Below are 20,561 nucleotides of genomic sequence, written 5' to 3'. Positions count from 1 at the left end.
GCACGGAGTAGTAAAGTAGTAAAGAGCAGAGCTGGTGTGATATGCTGTTAAAAAGTCTGCCCACAGGCAGAGTAGAACCAGCCCATCTTGTTCTGGAATTACTGAAAACATTTAAGAGAGCTTTGCAGAACAACCACACTTTTATTTGCAGTTGTAGATTCTTCCTTTGGGCAGTGCTTTGAGAACTTGGCCTCAGATTAGCCCTCCACCCATTCCCACTCGCTAATAACCAGCATGGATTGGAGAGTCCATAGCTCCATCTGGTCAGGAGGGGCTGCTGTTCTGTGTTCAGATTTGGTGACCTCACAGCCTTGGCTGTAGCGGAGAGCAGTCGAGCTGCTAGTCAAAGACACAACATAAGTGTTATTGTTCACTGAATCAGCTGCACCAATGAATGTTCATAAAGACCATATTGGTGTTTTGCAACTACAAACCTTGAGAAGTAGAGATGGACGTCTATTCCAGATGTCTGACAATTTGTTGTGTGTAATTCTGTTTCCCACTTATGCCCCCAGCCCCCTTTCTTTAAGGCCTATTACTGCATATTTATTTTTAAAATCAAACCACTAACCAGCGGTGCTATTACAGCTGTGTTTCCAATGGAATACCAGTACATTGCAGTGGGAGAGTTGTCCCCACATGTCCTTCTTTATTGTCTTTCTTTATGGCCATGTAGAATAAGTACTGTCATTTCACTTTTACGGCCTTGGGTTAATATAACGGGGACAGTATTTCAGTGGTTCTCCAAGTGTGGTCCAGGGAACCCCTTGGGTCCTTCAGGGTGGTTTAAGGATTTCCTCCAGCAAAATGTGATGTTTAACCACCTTTAACCCTATAGATAGACTTCATAAATATACCTCAGCTATTTGAAAGTAACCAATCTACAAGCTCACAATGGGACCGTGTTGTGAGCTTCTAGATCTGCTATTTCTTTCCTTTCTTAATTTTTTTTTAGCAGATTTGAAATATTTTTGAAACATTTTAACCACACAAATCTTGTATGGGGGTCCCTGGAACAACATACTGTACATTCAGTGGGGGTCTGTGGCCACATACATGTTAATTTGGTTAATCCTTGAAATGAAAAAGTTTGAGAACCATTGCATTATGTAATCGTCGCACGAGAGGTATTCATTAGTATGTGATACTTTTCAATGCTTTTGTGGTGGTACTGTCATCATCGTGCTCTCTCTAAAGGTGTCTCCACACCAAACAGCCTACACGAAACTCTTTCCAACTCCTTTCCAGCTGCCGATGGCTCCCCCCAAGCGTACGCATGCCCCACATTTTGCCACGGTAAATGCGATAAAACAATAGAACGAAGCAAATGAAAACATTATAACACTCACTTTTTCTTTTCTCTAATGACAATCTAAAATATGAACCCATGTTGTAAAAAAACAAAGTTGTCCTTTAAGATGTCTTCTCAAATTGTCAGCATTGGCAGTTGGCACTACTGCTGAGTGCTGACAAGGACACATTTTCTTCTTGTGACAAGAGTTCAGTCATGGTAATAAAGGGCTAAAGGATGGCAACAGTTTCCTTTGCAATGACCCACTGGGGCAATTGTCAGGTCCAGTGTTCAATCAGCACTTTTGGTAAAATTAGGTTCAGACAGATGTGAGTACTGAAATGGGCCACCCCTTTCACAAAGACAGTCCAGCATAAAACACATGGAGTTCCAATTCTACAGTTGCTTTTTTAAGTGCCCCACAAGACTTATGCTAGGTTTGTTTTTTAGTGCTACTACTATAATGCAAAGCTGTGTCTATTAGCGCAGCGGTTCTTAACCTTTTCAGGCAGCGACCCCAAGAGCTGGGGCGGTATCGACATTTTTATACTGCGGTATTTGTCTTCCCCTTTCCAACAGTATCTCGACTCAGAAAAATAACTAATTTACAAGCGAACAACGCATTGCCTTGATGCAATCTGAGGTTATAGATCTGCTCTAAGGAGCCAATCCAACCCCACCCCCGACCCCAATACCAAACCATGCAGAAGGCTAGCCTAGTATGCGAGGAGCGTATCACAAACATAAATGATACAGACCGTATAGTCACAAATAATCACACTAAACAATGATAATTGTTTAAGGTAAACTTTTCATTTCATATCACACAATTGCACCACGGAAAAGAAAATATATAGCCTATATATTTTTTGTGGTATAAAAAAAAAGGAAGTAACGTGACACCGCGGTATATGTGTTAAATAACCGCGGTTATGCAGTTGCCGTGCCCAACCTTATTGACCCCCCCCCCCCCCACGGTGCGAGGTGTTATGAGCTTGTAGATCGTCTAAAAAAAAATATATACAAATACGGCACACACACACACACACACACACACACACACACACACACACACACACACACACACACTCACTCACATGCTGCAACAGTCGTCGGGATTGAGATTCGAACCCGCGACACGCTGTCAGCCTAGGTGCCCGGCCCAGTAATGGTCTTTATTTTTGGAGCTGTGTGGAACACAAGCTACCCTATACGTGGCCGTGTGTGTAGGTATGTGGGTGGGTCTGTGGGTCTGTATGTAGCCTGTATGTAGTAACCCTGGGTGACCAGAGAGGTGCTGTTGAGTCTAGCCTGCCCTGAGCATCAACTGCAATACACACACACACACACACACACACACACACACACACACACACACACACACAGCTCCACTTCGAACAGAGGTTCGATTTTTTTGTATTAAAAAGGTCTTAAAAGTTCTTAAATTGTCACTCTACTATCATTTGGGGATACCCCCAAAATATGCAATTGTGCTGATCTGTAAGAGCAAAGTGAATAGTCTCTCGCTTAGGCAAAGTATACATCCACAAATCAGTATGCAATATCTCTATTAGTCATGTGATCAAGACGGATCTGTCTGATATTTCATATTCCATCCTAATTGGCTAACATTGGCTTCCAAAGTTTGCAGGATTGGTCCATATTGAACAAAATGACTAAAATCATGAACGCAGCTTGTTGTGATTGCAGATAATTTCTCCACGCACATTCCCACTAAGGTCAAGGAACAAATTAGTTTCACATTGGCCACCAGCAGGTCGACTTTTGCCAAACTCATTTTTGGAACAAAATGCCTCAAATCATGCATGCAGTGTCACATTGCCTTTAAATTAAAGATGGGGTGCCATGAATCCACCCCCCCCCCCCCACCCCCCCCCAAACATGATTATCAGGTATTATGATTATACTAGGAGGAAGACCTTTTCCAAAAAAGTGTACAGAAAGAGTTAAAATTAGGTTTTTATGTGGCCACACCCACCAGTTCATTAAGTATGCCTGGTTGTCATGGTGGGTCGTGACCCACAGTGTTGGGTGAATGGTAAAAGGGGAGTGGATGATTATTTGATGCCACTCTATCTGTGCTTTTGGAACGGCACTTTTGACCCACAAGGTGGCATCCTCGAGGAAGAAACCATAAATACAAAGGGAATAATGCATAATTGCTCATAACAACCACACCACGGGGTCTAATGAAATACTGTCAACCTCCTAGACACATGAAAACCAGAAAAAGTACAAAACTATGGCACCACCTCTTTAAAGGCCGAAGAAGACATGGCACTCTTTTCACATTGGCATATTATAGAGCCACCAGGAGGCCACAATAACATACCTGACCTGGTGGAGACCTGTGCTCAGAAGAGCACTGCTTCTAGTTGACGTTGCCTCTTCCTTCCCTTTTTCTGCTCCATCAGCTCCAAAACCTGGGGATCAACCCGGCAAACATAGGCTTCAGCACCCTGACGATGGAGTCGGACAAGTTCATCTGCATCAGGGAGAAGGTGGGCGAGCAGTCCCAGGTGGTGATCATCGACATGGCCGACCCCAACACACCCATCCGCAGGCCCATCTCCGCCGACAGCGCCATTATGAACCCGGCCAGCAAGGTCATCGCACTTAAAGGTACTGTAAGATCTCCACACTGAATGGGAGCTAATGACACATCACATAGTTACAATGTTGTAGATTGACTAATTCCATTTTTAAGAGGATTTTATCTTTAAGTTTTGAAATCTTCATGCAGCTTACCAGCATGGTCCATTATACCTTTTTAAGTACATATTTAAAACGTCTGTTTGTTACATCCATACTGCTGTTTAGTTTTCTTTTGTAAAGTAACATTTATTTTATTGGCCAATTTGTTTTCCACACATAGACATTGTATATTTTGATAATTTCTGTCCAGCAGCCATGATTGTTTTGACTGTTTTATGTGTTTGTTTTTTTTGTTTTTCTCTGTTTTTGTCGTTTGTATGTTCTTTTTTACCTTTACTGCTTTCTTATGTGTATGCAGACGGTGAGTTAAAATTTAAGTACTCCTTTGTGGAAGTTTAATCCTGTTATCATTTTGATTTGTTAAATCCATATTATAAGCGCAGTATACTCAGACCAAAATGATCACACTCGACTTTGATGAGCACACCAACTCCGTCAGCTTCATTAGCCATTCACCATTTCTCCTTGAGCACTAATGGCATACAGAAAATTCTTACAGCATAGTTTTGGCAATCTTTTCTCTAAAGTAAACCTGCTCAAACAGACTTTCTGGTTCAAATCTAAATTGAAATTTTTATGTTTCCTTTTTAGTTTCTCAATTCCTCTTTCCAATTTTTGGCTATAATATTATATTTTTACCTAAACAGGATTTAGCTTTCACAGCCATCTAGCTTCATTGCTGGCATTACATCATCTCTGTTAGTTGTACAATTGATTTTAGTGCCTGTTTGTAAGGGTGAAATACTATGGGAAAATGTGGGATCTCATCTTAATTTAATGCACAAGAATTTGTTTCATTTTACCAGGAGGGGGTAAATGCCCATTTCCCCCCTCCTGCAAACATACCACCTCAAACCGATCACTGTGTCTGTTACACGCTACAGTATGTGGGTTGTCTTAGCTAGTTATTATTTCTTTATGAAATGAAAGTCTCCACCATTCAGTGACTGATGCTAATACCAGGGCTGTAGACTGTTACTACATGGATTATGATTTATAGACAGACACTGCCTACAGTTTTAGTATTGATTTGAAAGCTCAGTAGAATTAGGCAGGTTAGGTATGAAGACTACTTTATGCATTTCTGTTCCTACAGTATGTATATGTTCTATGCACTACTTGCCTTGGAAAGTTGTAATACACAACGGTCAAATATGCAAAGTTCATAATAATAATAATAATTAACAATTATGAAAATAATAATTTACACTTCACAGCTTTACAGAAACAGAGATATACATAGAAACATAGAATATGTATAGAAATATCTCTTGTCATATAAGAAGAATTCTTCTCTATAGCTGTAGTACGGTCATCCTAAATATCAAAATATGGCCCTGAGGGCACACAGAAAAAATAAGCTTCATGAGTGTGAATAATGCGTTCAGTTGATATGTGATATGTGATATCACAGATATCTCTTGGAGATGAGGAGATATTAAGTTGTGATGATTCTTACCGCAGTAGTATGGCCACTGCGTTTGTCCACCTCTCCTCCATGTGATTTTTTTCAGTGAGCAGAGAGCTTTTGTTTTGTCTCCTGTCCTTACATATATTACATTATTAATGCTGCTCCCATAGATCGTTGAATTCAAATTTTCCTCACCATAAAATAGTGTGCGTTTCCTCCTACTTGCTAAATCCATCGTTTAACTATCAAAGCTCTATGACGAAGGCACACCTGCTTCTTAAAGGAGTAGTTCACCCCCAAAATGCCTTTTTTCTATTGATTACTCATGCCATGGAGACTAGAGTTCAATAATATTTTTTGGTTTTTGTCGCATTCCTAAGACACAAATTTGATAACAATAAATTTACCCCCATTCGTTCCGGATGGTGACCCGTTTCGAAACGGGTCACCATCCGGAATCAATGGTTCAATAATATTTTTTGTTTTTTGTCGCATTCCTAAGACACAAATTTGATAACAATAAATTTACCCCCATTCGTTCCGGATGGTGGGGGGGGTGAACTACTCCTTTAAAGGTAATGGGAGCCCAACACACACCCTTGACTTATTCAGAGGATTAATACCACCCCTTAGCGCCATGCACTGACCTTTGCACTTAGATAATGGCATTAAACCAGCAAGTTTGGTGTGGATAAACCCCATAAGATTGTTTAAACAGGACCTCATGTGGGTACACTCCTAATATTCTAAGTAATTCCAAGGGAGAAGACGGGCTGCACTGAAGAGATTATGAATAGTCCTGTCCTTTGAAGAGTTCAGATTGGTCTGTAGTGTTAGAATATTAGATTAGCTATGAATTGATGGGTAGTTGAAGTTAAAGCCTCTTGATTGTTTGGGGTCAGCAGATCCAATTAGAGTTGCGTGTATGAGAGAGAATTCTCAGCCATGCCATGTGAGCATCACCTGGTGGACATCAGTGTACACTAGAAAAGTGTACTTCTCGTGTGCAGATCTCCGCCAGGCCGGGTTGCCTACCCAGGGCTGTTTCAGTCATGGGGTGTAGCCGTCAGTACCTGAGGAAGCTGCTGGGAGGAAAAGCAGTTTATATGACACAGTGAAACTGATGGTATTTGTGGCGGCCCTATTTGTGGGCAGAAGATACCATTTTGGACGTCTCTAACCTCAACATGTGATTCCAATTTGGGTATGATTGGATGTTGTGTTCATGATATATGGTGTTTTTAGTAAGAAAATGGACCGCCCACAAATTTGAGAAGGCAATTACAGGCAAATGATATGATAGGAAGTATCAATTCGTTTTAACAGTCATTGTCACTTGACTCACAAGACTAATGTGGTGGGGGCTGCGGGCCCCATTTGGGTGTAAGTGAAATTGCCTTTGGCTCTGCATTGTTTTAATGACACGTGGTTGTTTAGATCATGTGTGATACAAATTTGGGTCAGATTTGACGCAGCATTCATGATTTGAGGCATTCTTTGCTTAAAGCACCCGCCTCCACAGCACACACTTTGAAAGCCAATCATAGCCAATTGGAATGGACTTATGCGTGTTGCTCACATGACTCCAGACAGAATGTGTACTACCGATGTTTGTGAGTATTGGACAAACGTATATAAGAAAACTGAAACTGGCTTCTGAGGAGCCAGTTTGACCTGTTGACTGAATTGTAGTCTGAGGAGGAGTGGAGGACATGGTAGGATTGTCTGCTGCTGTCTACTTTTATAGAGTCTTAGCTTACTACTGAGGAGCATGTGACATACAGCCACAGGAGAGTTCAGAGCAAGGATAAGCATTCATCACTGCAGATTATACTGCCTGGGTTAAACATTAAATGAACGTTTTAGTTTTTTTCTTTTAATCATTGAGATGCAGCCATTGTTTTTATAGAGATTATGCAATATCAGTGGTGGTGAGTTTTCAATTAATTGATTCTCTGTCTCTGTGAAGAGAATGAAACAATGGTTTCGGGTTCTTTCTCCCGCCTATGGGATGGCAACTTTCTTGGAACCTTGGTTCGTTCTTGTGAACCTCTGGTTCATCCCATAGGTGGGAGAAAGAACCCCAACTGGTTCTATGCCGGTAGAAAATGCCCCAAAGTGGATTCCAGGTTCCTTTAGGGCGGTCCTAAATTGACCTAACAGGTTCATTTGATTCCATGTGTACACTGTCAGAGATAAGGGGAGACCTTGAAATTTGAGAAACACTGCAGTATACTACTACCGCAATACCATGCTCTTCAGGTGACCACATCATGTGACCTACTGTAGTGTCTTTTGCTTTGTGTGTCTGAGTTATGGGCACAATGGACTTGCGCGCGGCTAAACACACACACATACCCACGCACGCATGCACGCACGCACACACAACACACACCGTTCCCTGCAATGGCTTAATTGAACTGAATCAAAACTCAACTTGATTTGCTCTTTCAAATTTGGCTGGCACTGCCGACGGTCACCTTTGCTACACTGCTTATCGTGTTTTGATCTAATCATGTGATAGAGACATGGCAAGAAAGGAAAATTCTGAAGGATACCACTAATGTGTCAATCTCTCTGATTTGATATATTTCTGTAATTGTCTTTTCTAAAGACTCACTAACAAACAAGGTAACTCATGCTGCTTCTTAATAAAAGCTTTAGCTCACAAAATTCACCCAAACTAATAAAAAAACAAAAACAACAGGTGAGTCAACCTTTTCCTAACAATGTTATCCCATATAATAGCGAGACAACCCCCAAAATACATCTCATAACTAGTAGACAATCTACCATAGACTTCTTAATTATGTGATTCTTTGTGAAGCTTGCCCCTCTCCTCAGGCTTCCTCATTGCATATAATTTACAGTACCATCTCTCTCTCTCTCTCAATTGCAATCAGCTGTCTTATTCTTCCTTGTGTATTTGATCTGGATGTGTTTAGCCTTTTTTGTGTGTTGTTTGTAATTTGCTTCCCCTTCCTTTGCTCAATCTCTATGAACTCCATTTAGTTGCTGTTGGGCAGAACAGAACCTTCTATGTCCAAAATCACAAATTCTCAGGAAATAGAAAAAAGAACCTGGATTGGATCCAATGTAGTTATTATTTAGACACAGGCTCTTTTTAATACTTTTCTTTGGTGAAATATTTGGAAAACCCACAGAATTTGTATGTCGCATCATGACACACAAGCTTGTGGATAGGTAATATTTGGTACTTTCACGAGAAACTTTATGTAGTATAAAATACGGCATTCATTTGTGAAAATAAATAAATACATTTATTAAATATGGAGATCCAAAGTTTCTGCCCAACAGTGATGATTTGGTCTATAGGTATGTGCTGAGCAGTTCGGGCAAATCGACTGCCATTTAATAGAAATGGCTTCTAGTAAGAGGTAAACTGTTAAGTATTGTATTGATCAGTTATTAACTGCATCGGATTCATTCAAAACAGAATCATATATACTGTATATATATATACTGTATGTGTATATATATATATATATATATATATATATATATATATATATATATATATATATATATGTTTTTTGTGTGCATTACCAAACTATACCGCAAAGCACCATAGATGTTCAACAAAAGTAAGCATAGTCTATATATTGAAAAGTACTTTCGTTATATGCCCTCACTAGTAGATTGCAAATAATCTGTGCATGTTGCAGCCGACGACTCTCGAGCCGTTTATGTTATGGACGAGTGTTAAACTGAAATACATCTCAAAATTACTTCAGTGGCTACAGTACATGTTTCTCTAAGACTGAATGGTAGGTATTTCAGATCACACCCTAAACGAATATCCTGATGCTGTGCAGTATTCATGGCCAAGAAATTACGTAAATATTTGTATTCATTAATATTATTCAAGTGACATTGTATTAAGGAATTATCAACCAAAAATAGAAAAACAATTGGTCAGTGTAACCCTACAGAAATTGCTTAACAGTGTTCATAGTGTGTTATGTAGAAGAGCGATAGAAGCATTTTGGCTTCTAGAGATTCTGCTATAAAACAGAACAGACACTTGAACGCTAATCAGATAGCTGTCATTTAATGAAATGTGATAGTATCAATCAATCACATCAGTCACTTTCACAGACATGACACCAAGTCCATAACATGAGAATTGGCACATCCCTGTCAGTCTTCATGGCATCCACCCTGAAGATCTATGAACCTTAAACTACCAATGTATCAAACATGACTCTCATGTGTTTAAGTCTATTCTTTCCTCAATCTTTTCCTGTGTGTGTATGTGCGTTTTTGTACCTATATTATATAATCAACTCTGAACTGTTTGCATGTGTTATGTTTGGTGACTGATGTCAGAACAAAGCTATAACAACTTCCTCCATGCCTGGGTACCTCCCTGGCCTCCTTTGTTTTAATTATTCCCCCACAGCCGCCAAAACCCTTCAGATCTTCAACATTGAGATGAAGAGCAAGATGAAGGCTCACACCATGACAGACGACGTGACATTCTGGAAATGGATCTCTCTCAATACGGTGGCACTTGTGACCGACAACGCCGTGTACCACTGGAGCATGGAGGGCGACTCGCAACCTGTCAAAGTCTTCGACCGCCACTCCAGCCTGGCGGGCTGCCAGATCATCAACTACCGCACGGACGCCAAGCAGAAGTGGCTCCTGCTCATCGGCATCTCGGCCCAGGTTAGTAGCTGTTTCGCGTCTACTTTTTAAGAGTGAACAATTATCAATAGGAATCGAAATTGATGTTCAATTCAGTGTATCAAAATTACAAGCAAGATCCTAGTTCTCATTATTTTGTTCTGTTAATCATGCGAACGACTGAGGGCACCCACGACTCACTTGTTTATTATAAATGTTATTATTCAAATAATACTTATTGATTAACTAGTGTTTTTATTTACAAATTAAGACACCATAACATGTATATGTACATGTATAATGATATAGCCATCATGGCTGAAAAAAGTATCTTTTAAAAATCAAACGTCAAAGTGAATTGTGGATTAAGCAAATCGTGACACCCCTACTACTTCTACTATTCATAATTATTATTGGGCTCTTGGGGAAGCGCAGATCCACTGCTCCTTTTTCTCTTCTGTACCAGGTAGTTATTAGTAGTCTGGTGTCCCAGATCTAAATTAGTCTCTAATTTAGCTTGAGTGGAAACCAATAGAGTGGAGAGTCACAGGCAACAGAATATTCTATTAACGGTTTGGGTTGGTTCATATTCTCTATGAGAGTAAAGAGAAGTCTGTTTAAAGACCTAGACAAACATTTACACATACAAATTGCCCTAGCTGTACCCTACTGAAAGACTAGCCATTTGGTTATCACAGTATACAGATAATTCTTTTCTTTTTTCATGTATTGTTCAGCAAAATCGTGTGGTGGGAGCCATGCAGCTGTACTCTGTAGACAGGAAGGTGTCCCAGCCCATTGAAGGCCACGCTGCCAGCTTTGCCCAGTTCAAGATGGAGGGGAACACGGAAGAGTCGACCCTGTTCTGCTTCGCTGTCAGAGGCCAGGCTGGAGGAAAGGTGACCGACTGTTGTCAACCACATAATACATGGAACCCGCTTTGAATGGAGGAGACATCCTCCGTTAAGTATTAGCAGCTAACCAATGTTATGTTCAATCTGCATCACAGCTGCACATCATTGAAGTAGGCACCCCTCCGACTGGCAACCAACCTTTTCCAAAGAAAGCAGTTGATGTATTCTTCCCTCCAGAGGCCCAGAATGACTTCCCCGTAGCCATGCAGGTATGGCGCCCACTCACTTTACTGCCACGTCAGTGGCTACCATATTGGGAAATTGGCCTTCACACAATGCAGGCCTGTAAAGGAACTTCAGCTGTGACATTGAATCCTTTTCACAATTTAATCCATTTTCAGTGAATAGACTTTAAACCTCTAACATCTCCCGCCTGTTCCTCAGATAAGCTCCAAACAGGATGTTGTTTTCCTCATCACCAAATATGGCTACATCCACCTGTACGACCTGGAGACGGGCACCTGCATCTACATGAACCGGATCAGCGGCGAGACCATCTTCGTCACCGCTCCACATGAAGCAACCGCTGGCATAATCGGAGTCAACAGGAAGGGGCAGGTAACCAAAATAAGCCCCTCTTCGACCCTCTCCATCCCACTTAGACTTGGTCTGGAATGTAGAGATTTGTGACATTCATGGTTAGTGCTGCATAGACCGCATTCAGCAAGCAGAGGTCACTGAAATGGAGGTAGTGTTAAGTCAGCACATGAGCCTCTCCTGTAATGCAAATGCCGTGAGTTTAATGCAAATGCTGTGAGTTTACCCCATTAAAGATCCACTGGTTCAATAAAACTGCAGCACCACCAACCTTAATGCACATCAAAATGATAGTAGAGCAGGCTGGCATGTAATCATCTATTTAATCACGATGTCAAGGAGAAGCAGGCTTGATGTATTAATTTAGAGTCAAATTAATGATGGGGCAGAGTCAAACATCAACGTGTTTGAACGGGACAACAACAACAGCGCTGACATTGTTGCGCCCCATGTTTGTCTGTCATTATCAGGCAAGCTCATTCTTTCTACCACGAAGCATTATAAATAATCCAAGGTGTAGTGTTTGACAGAGGGAGTGGAAAGAGAAGGCTGCTGTGTCTTTGGTTGCCATCTAGAATTTGTACCAGTGAGGAGAACTGGATCCATCCAGCTGATGAATAATGTTCCAGCCAGGCCACGCACACCACATGAATAATTGAGTGACGCGAGGAAAGCCGATCTGAGGAGGCTGACAAGAGACCTGCTGTACCAGGCAATGGATCGTGTGTGTGTGTGTGTGTGTGTGTGTGTGTGTGTGTGTGTGTGTACCCACATACACCGGTAGTGATCTCATCTGACTGACTGTCTAGGTCTGAGTCGGTCAGTGAGTGTATAAAATGGTACCTAGAATCGTAAGTCATACCAAGAATTCTGAGGCATTATCACTTTCAGTTGGATTTGACCCTGAAGCAGGATACCAAGGGATGCCTTAGAGGGCTTTTATGTAAACATGCCAGACTGAGGCCTATACTCGTCTCGGTGAGGGCTGCGTGATTGGCAGTACCCTGTGTGTGTGTGTGTTTGTGTGTGTGTATGTGCTCACCCTTGTCCCAGACTGACCTTCAGATCGAAGGATCCTTGAGAAAAACTGACACATAAGGAAGGGAATAGATAAAAAAAGAGAAAATAGGAGTAGGAAGGGGGTAAAAAGGCATGTGATTGTGTGGTGGGAGGCGCTGCCCGGCGCCCTCAATCCTCTTAGTGCCGGCTCTGTCGCACCCCTCACCTCCCCTTCCACGCAAACTCTGTCTGTTCTTTTCTTGTGTCCAACTCCATGTCTGGGCCAGCAAACCACTCGATACTCCAGCTCAATTGTCACTGGGATGCTGGACATTTACTCATCTCGAATGAAACTGTTCAGACAGGCTGCCCCCTGCAGTCCCCACGATCATTGTAATTAAATTATATTAATTGCACTCAAATGGTCCAAGTGACCGGTTAATTTGTATAGGCACCGCAGTAATATGAAATGTATTTTGCCGGGCATATCAATGGCTCCTATCTAGTTGAGTCCCATTTTAGCTTTGTCAGGACAGCTGTTTTGATGTTGGGTTGTGGAAGTGTCACGCCGGTGTAAAAACAGCATTCAATGACAAATTATGTCAGGACAGGCTTTGTTAGAGAATGTCTGCTCTCTCTCACTCTACAACTCTGTCACTGTCTGTTGCCATTGACTAGCCATTGACTAGCCTCTCTCCTTCTCTCTTATCACAGTCTTTGTCACCACATAACCAGAGCAAAGTCTAAATTCAATGTCTCAATATAATAAAACATTCTCTACACAGTATTCAGGACAGTGTTTTAATTTAATTTAGACAGGAAAGTGTAAAAGTCCTGTAAGCTGTAGGTAGAGAGGGGGAATGAAGTGAAACACAGGACACTAGCCATCTCTAAATTCCCTTAAAGGCACAATTCATTCATCATCGTAATTTTATGGAAATCAGCCATCCAAAATATCACAGGTTACAAGGGTATTTCTAGCTAGTATTGGTAGAGAATAGATGGCTTAGGTTAGGTAGAATATATTTTCCTTTCGTACAACAGAAATTAATTCCCAAAATATTCTCTATCTTTATATGGAATGTTTGACTTTTCCATTAAAATATAAAATCAATTACTTTGGATAAATGTAACGTAATACCTACCTAATACACTCATTGACCTATACACACTAAAGCACTGATTGTGAAATGGCATCTCATAGCTCTATTTTTGGCCCATTTCTTTCTTTTTTTTTCTCTTTCCCAGTTGCTTTTTATCTTTCCTTCCATAGAGTGCCAATTGACCTGGAAGGCAGGATGAATGAGCTGCACTCACCCGTGTTAACATCTGTGGCATTGACCTGCTAGACTTTGTTTACTGTGTGTGGGGGCCTCCTTCTGCATCTTTTACCCCCACCAAACCCCCTCTCATTTTACCCACTGTTAAGGCCCATTCCCACTGGGCCAGATAACAGATATCTGGAGATATTTCTCCAGATATTTTTCCATTCAAAGTGGATGGTAGAAATGGAGAAATATCTCCAGATATCTGTTATCTGGCCCAGTGGGAATGGGCCTTTACACTGTCCCAGTAATAAACCCATTTGCCGTTCAGCAAGCCACAACCCCAGGGCCAGAAATCAATTCAGTGGCAATTAATGCCCAAATGCCCACAGTGAAATTCATCTTATTGACTCTGCAAGCTTTTGGATCCTGCTGAGTCAACGGAGTATGAGGTGAATTATCCCAGCGTTTAATAGAAGTGGTTTAAACCCCATTTTCAACATGCCTGTCAGTTGTAGCAAAAGTAAATAGTGTTCTCTGTGGTTTGACCTCTGGCAGAATCTGAATTGTCCGCCTTGTTGGGGACAATTAACCCCCCTGTCTTGAACGGCCACCACAAATTGTCGACTACCACCAATTGTGATGGTCACGGCGCAAAAGAAATGACAACCACAGACACTCAAGGGCGGCTTTTCAGCTGATGTTTTGTTGGTGTATCGGGGCCTAAAGAGTGGAACCCCTCCACCCCCTCCACCCATGCACTTGGCTGTGTCCATTAATGTTTACATGGATTGCCATTTGCTGGGGATTGTTTTACATGCTGCAACCAGGTTTTCCCCCAGCATTACATGGCTGTAACTTGATCTAAAGAGACTTCTAAAAATGTCATTCAGTGTAGTAGCACAGCAGACACAATAATAATGTTGTACAGGTGACGGAAAGAAAACTTTGCCATCACTGCCATGCAAATGCGATCATGCACAACAACAACAAAATTTGCAAATGAGGAATGATCCATTATAAATCGATTGATGAGTTGTATTTAAACGTCACCAGCTTTCAACAGGATATACCTTTGATAAAAAAAGATCTACATGCTCACAACGCCTCGCAACGTGATTGGAGCTTCTCAAACATTTTCTGAGTTTTAGATTTAGTGCCAACTGACCCCCAAAAAAGGATTTGTGGTTTTAAAAGGTTTAAAAAATCTGTCAAAATGTTCACATTATTTCCAAAATAGCATTGAATTTTTTGGAAAATAGATAATTTACAAGCCCACAATTTTTCCACAATGTGACATGTTTGAGTTTGTAGATTTATGCTATGTTCGAATAGCTTGATGTATAGGGTTACAGTGGTTAAACTGATTTGGATAGTATATTAATACATTAAGCTGGAGGAGGGGGTTCCCCGACCACACTTGGAGAACCACTGGCTTAGACTACCACTTACAGTTTCTATTTTACTATGACAGACTTCTTATCCCAACATCCTGTCACTTTGTGTGTGTGTGTGTGTGTGTGTGTGTGTGTGTGTGTGTGTGTGTGTGTATGTATGTGTGTGTGTGTGATCCAGGTGCTGTCAGTTTGTGTCGAGGAGGAGAACATCATACCCTACATCACCAACGTGCTGCAGAACCCAGACCTGGCTCTGCGCATAGCTGTGCGCAACAATCTGGCTGGTGCAGAGGAGCTCTTTGCGCGAAAGTTCAACAACCTTTTTGCCAGCGGCAACTACTCAGAAGCAGCCAAGGTGGCTGCTAACGCACCAAAGGTTAGCCGTCCAAATGACTCATACTCATGGCTTGGAGTTTAAGTCTATTACAAAAGGCCTGTGCTTTTGTCTTATGATTTGTACTGTGGAGAACAGTAATCTATAGGAAAATGCTTCAGTTCCTGTCATTTAAGCTATCATGTTGTCTTTGGGTGCTCCCAGGGTCCACAACGCTGTGAAGCCACCACCCACACGTTGTCTGGTTTACATCAGCTGTCTTGTACAGTATGTCTTTCAGTGTTGCTTGAACTACAGCTGACCCCCTCCCTACCTCCTCTCCTCTCCTCTCCAGGGCATCCTCCGCACCCCAGACACCATTCGGCGCTTCCAGAGCGTGCCAGCCCAGCCGGGCCAGACCTCTCCTCTGCTGCAGTACTTTGGCATCCTGCTCGACCAGGGTCAGCTCAACAAGTTTGAGTCCCTGGAGCTGTGTCGGCCTGTCCTCCAGCAGGGACGCAAGCAGCTGCTAGAGAAGTGGCTGAAGGAAGACAAGGTATTTCCAGATCACTATCTTGGCCCCTGGGGCCTTTCCTTAGCGGGAAGTGTGTTTACATGTCTCGGTAATCCATTTGGATGATGTAAGACCGGCATTTTAAGGGGTTTTCCTCCAGCTACATAATGACTTTCTTGTAAAGTTAATTAAAAATTGTCCAGTTTCCACTGCCAGAGGTTGTGTTATTTACATTGTTCATTAGTCCCCCCAGGAATCCGCGATTCCGCGATCGCAGAATTTTTCGCGGAATTCGCGACCACCCGCGGATTTCTCGGCCGTTCGCGGACTTTTCTGACGTCCGCGGAATAGCGGTCGCGAGTGGCAGCAGAGCGGCGGGAGTAGTCATTACTACTATTATAAAACAATGTGTACATGGTCTGGCAAGTGGCCACTTCATACAGAGCCTGGGGAATAGCTTAGCTTCCTCCTGCTAGTTGCACTGACGCTGTATTGGTCCGGTCCCACATTCGTTCCTGACAGAAACTGTGTCCTGATCTATAGTTCCTCTCTGCCTCTATAATGGTCCTGGCAATAACAATGCTAATACAGAAGAGAATAAATAAATATTACACCCATACTAGGTAGTAGGTAGGCTATCCTCTAAAATGTGGTTACTATGGGCATTGGTTAATTTGCATGACAATATAGTCTTTGCAACAGAAAGTAATTATTAAAAACAATAACAATTAAAAAAATAATAGATTTAATATTAGATTTTTATTCTCAAAAATGATTATTTGATTATTCTAACCACTAATTACAATTAATTGTAGCTATTTCATGAAGGGTTTTACTTGATTATTAGAACTATATCATTTTTAGCTTGATAACTGGTCATTTTAGGTTGTTTATTAATGTCCGCGGAATCAAGAATTGTTCACCACAGAATTCCGCAGAATCAGGATTGTTCTCCGCGGAATAAAGCATTTTTCTCCACGGATTCCTGGGGGGACTAGTTCATGATGTGTGTGTGCTGTGTGCTTAATATTTCAGTTGGAGTGCTCTGAGGAGCTGGGTGACCTGGTGAAGGCAGTGGACCCTACCTTGGCTCTCAGCGTATACCTGAGGGCCAACGTCCCCAACAAGGTCATCCAGTGCTTCGCCGAGACTGGCCAGTTCCCCAAGATTGTCCTGTACGCCAAGAAGGTATGGCTGTGGCTTTCTAACATTGAGGAACCATGTTTGCCCCATGCATGTCTATTTAAGCAGGAGGTTTTTCCCGATTTAAACAAATGACATAACAAATCACTGTATTCTCAACTGATTTTCATGTGGTTTGTTATAAATGTAATTTAGTTTTTGTTATGATATAAGATAAATTAGAAATGACGGTTTTCATACGAAAACACCTTATTTTAAATCGATAGTAACAGTAATGGTTATAAAAAATAAAAATGGTGTAGTTTCAGGTACTTAAATACAACTCATATTTCTTGCAGTGGAGTTTGCATAAGGTGCACTGCTTAATATATTGGGCTGTTGTTGATGTGCAGCCCCATTGGCCCGTGAGGCGTATACCTATTTATGCCTATGTTTCCGTTTCATTGTCACACACAGTTAGCCTTTGTGATGGCTGTGATTTCAGGTGGGCTACACTCCAGACTGGATCTTCTTGCTGAGGAATGTGATGCGGATCAATCCAGAGCAGGGCCTGCAGTTCGCCCAGATGTTGGTCCAAGACGAGGAGCCTCTGGCTGACATCACACAGGTCGGGCTTGTTGCTTCACTGAAATGGTTACCAAATATGAATGTCATAGACGTATCCAAATTAAAATAAATTATAACAACCTCACTAGATTAATAATTTCTACAAGAAAGTAGTCCCCACGAATGCCGGCACAAACCAAGAAGTTGCTGTGCAAATGAATTTAAGGAACTGGAGTCTATTTGCCTTGATTTGTAAAACCTTGCAGGAAAAGGAGCAAGGAGGAAAACGAGTGCTACTCTTACCTTGGCATAAGACTTATTCTATTATAGAGGTTATGTGGGTGACATCATCATCATACCCAGAAGTTTTGCGGGAACGCCTGCTACTTTCTCACCTTGACGGCCCATACATCCAAACAGAAATGTCCTGTCTGATTGCATTAAACAACGTTAAACTCACTTTGCAACTCGATTTGCCATTCACTTTATGCATGCGCATACCCTCTATTGTCAACAAGACATTAATGCAGTGTTACTGATCCATGCAGTCCTGGGTGTTTGTTTATCAAGAATCTTATCAAGGACACTGATGGCACCTGATAAAATGACCATGCTCTATTTAATTGACCTAATTGGCCATTGGGTCATGATTAACCACTTTCACCATGGCATCCCTATTTTGGGTGTGCCATTTGAGAAGTTTCAAATATATATAAACATTTTAATAACATAGCAGATCTACAAGCTCACAATGTGTTGCTTTGCAACATGTGAGCTTGTAGATTTTTAAACAGCTTGATTGGCATTAAAGTGGTTAATTCAAGGCTAATGTTGAGCTCAAGATTACGGCCTTGACTGTGAGGAATACTCTGGCTGCTCTTGTCTTGTTTGAGAACAACTTTTGGAATCTATCCCAAGACCTCCTCACACAAGTGCAAATTGTATCACAACATCAAGCGTGAAGCGTGATGACATGAAGCGTGCCAAACTCTGAATACCTCAACATAGCCTGTTGTCCAAATCAAATGTTCCTCTCTCTTGCCAATGCAAAGTCCCTATGCGGCGAATGCAAACTCCTGATCCAGCAATTCTGCATCTGCAGTAGTGTTGTGCTGGCCGGTAACACAATGTTTATTAAAAATACAACAAAAGAGGAAAAGATAGTTTTAACTTGCCATGTTTTATTTAACCTACTCACAATTTTCTTGCAAGCAAGTATTTGTTGGCTTAAAACACAGACATTGATTTGTCTTCCTCACATCTGCATTTTATGTTCATTCATATCACTGAGGTTATTAACGTAGAGGCATAATGTGTGTTATTATGGGTATTTGTTAGGATTCTAAAGCTTCGCAATTCTGTTTCCATTTGTGTCCAGATCGTGGATGTGTTCATGGAGTACAACTTGATCCAGCAGTGTACCTCCTTCCTCCTGGACGCCCTGAAGAACAACAGGCCCTCAGAGGGTCCACTGCAGACTCGTCTGCTGGAGATGAACCTCATGCATGCCCCCCAGGTAGGACCATGGACACGCACACTTTAGGTCACATGTTAAAGGTCTCTGATGTCTCTAATGGACATGATGTCCATCAAAGAAATTGTACCGACCTGTTCTTAACTCATTTAATGCCACCCTTTCACCACTAGAGGGGGCCCAGTGTGCCACAGACAATCCCATAGAGATATGCTGGTATATGCAGAAGCCCTGCAGCCATGACTTGCCTAAACACTTTCCTTTGTGCATGTACAGGAAGAGGATGAAGTTAGCTTGAAGTTAGCTATTGGCTACCAAGCATTTTAAAAGCCTTATTTTCGTCAACTTAGCCATGATTAAACCTTGCACACCTCATGCATGGGAAAAAAACAGAGAAGAATGAGCTCTAAAAAATCCAATGCAATCCTGGATTGCATTGTTGTGGGTTTGTGCAGTTTGTTCACAGCTTTCAAACAAAAAAATCCGATTGGAAATCCGTTCAGGCATTCTTGAGATAATAGCCATTATGTTTTACACTGTTGTGAGCTTGGAGGTCTGCTACCTGAGTTGTATGGGGGTTGTATGGGGGTTAAACATGCAAAATCGCGATTGAAATCATGTTCACTAGTTTTGATGGGGTCCAAAAAAAAGTTTTTTTTTTTTTTTTTTTTGAATCACGTGTATATACGTGATTGGCACTGTGGGATGCGCTAATATATCACGTGTATACACGTGATTGGCACAGAATGAGTTAAGTTGAAATAGTTTAAACTCAGTGCTCATCAGTATCACTTTAGAACCCTAGGAGTGAAGCAGAAGTGTAACTGTAGGGGCGCTGCCAGTGATAAGCAAGGAGTGCTATACAAAAGGAGGGGGGCTGAAATAATATAGCATACCCAGTTATTATATGAAGATGCCTGCTGTGTGAAGGGGGTGGGTTTACCAACCAAGTATGGCATAAGATGGCTGTGGATATGGTGTGAATGGAATGGGAAGTAGATCAATTGTAACTGTAATTCTCAAAATATATTGAATGGGTTTATACAGTAACTGGTAGGGGGTAGAACACTGCTTTATTGGACATAAATACTTAACATCTTTGTGTCTAGGTTGCTGATGCCATCCTGGGCAACCAGATGTTCACCAACTATGATCGCGCCCACATCGCCCAGCTATGTGAGAAGGCTGGTCTTCTGCAGAGGGCACTGGAGCACTACACGGACCTGTATGACATCAAACGTGCCGTAGTACACACACACTTGCTCAACCCAGAGGTAGGTCACTCTGTGAACCCCTCTCGTCATGAGCGCTGATTCCATGCCAGTGCTGCAGTGCAGTGTATTTTATTTTGTATTATTATTATTATGTAAT

The 20,561-nt window shown here is 41.7% G+C and overlaps 1 protein-coding gene across 1 annotated transcript in view; it reads left to right on the top strand.

The window, feature by feature from the left end:
- The window catches only part of cltca (clathrin, heavy chain a (Hc)), a 49,763-nt gene that overhangs the window by 10,847 nt on the left and 18,355 nt on the right, over positions 1-20,561 (top strand). Inside the window, exons 2-12 of the mRNA XM_080749794.1 lie at positions 3,727-3,934; positions 9,862-10,130; positions 10,826-10,987; positions 11,098-11,211; positions 11,387-11,560; positions 15,379-15,576; positions 15,869-16,069; positions 17,063-17,215; positions 17,655-17,777; positions 19,095-19,232; positions 20,300-20,464. Coding sequence (XP_080605920.1) covers positions 3,727-3,934; positions 9,862-10,130; positions 10,826-10,987; positions 11,098-11,211; positions 11,387-11,560; positions 15,379-15,576; positions 15,869-16,069; positions 17,063-17,215; positions 17,655-17,777; positions 19,095-19,232; positions 20,300-20,464 — 1,905 coding nt within the window. The remainder of the gene's footprint in view (positions 1-3,726; positions 3,935-9,861; positions 10,131-10,825; positions 10,988-11,097; positions 11,212-11,386; positions 11,561-15,378; positions 15,577-15,868; positions 16,070-17,062; positions 17,216-17,654; positions 17,778-19,094; positions 19,233-20,299; positions 20,465-20,561) is intronic.

This window comes from Nannobrachium achirus (assembly GCF_963921795.1).
Source record: "Nannobrachium achirus genome assembly, chromosome: 19".
In the NCBI taxonomy this organism is placed as follows: domain Eukaryota; kingdom Metazoa; phylum Chordata; class Actinopteri; order Myctophiformes; family Myctophidae; genus Nannobrachium; species Nannobrachium achirus.
Note: the sequence above shows the minus strand (reverse complement) of the source record. Positions and strands in the feature narration are given on the sequence as shown.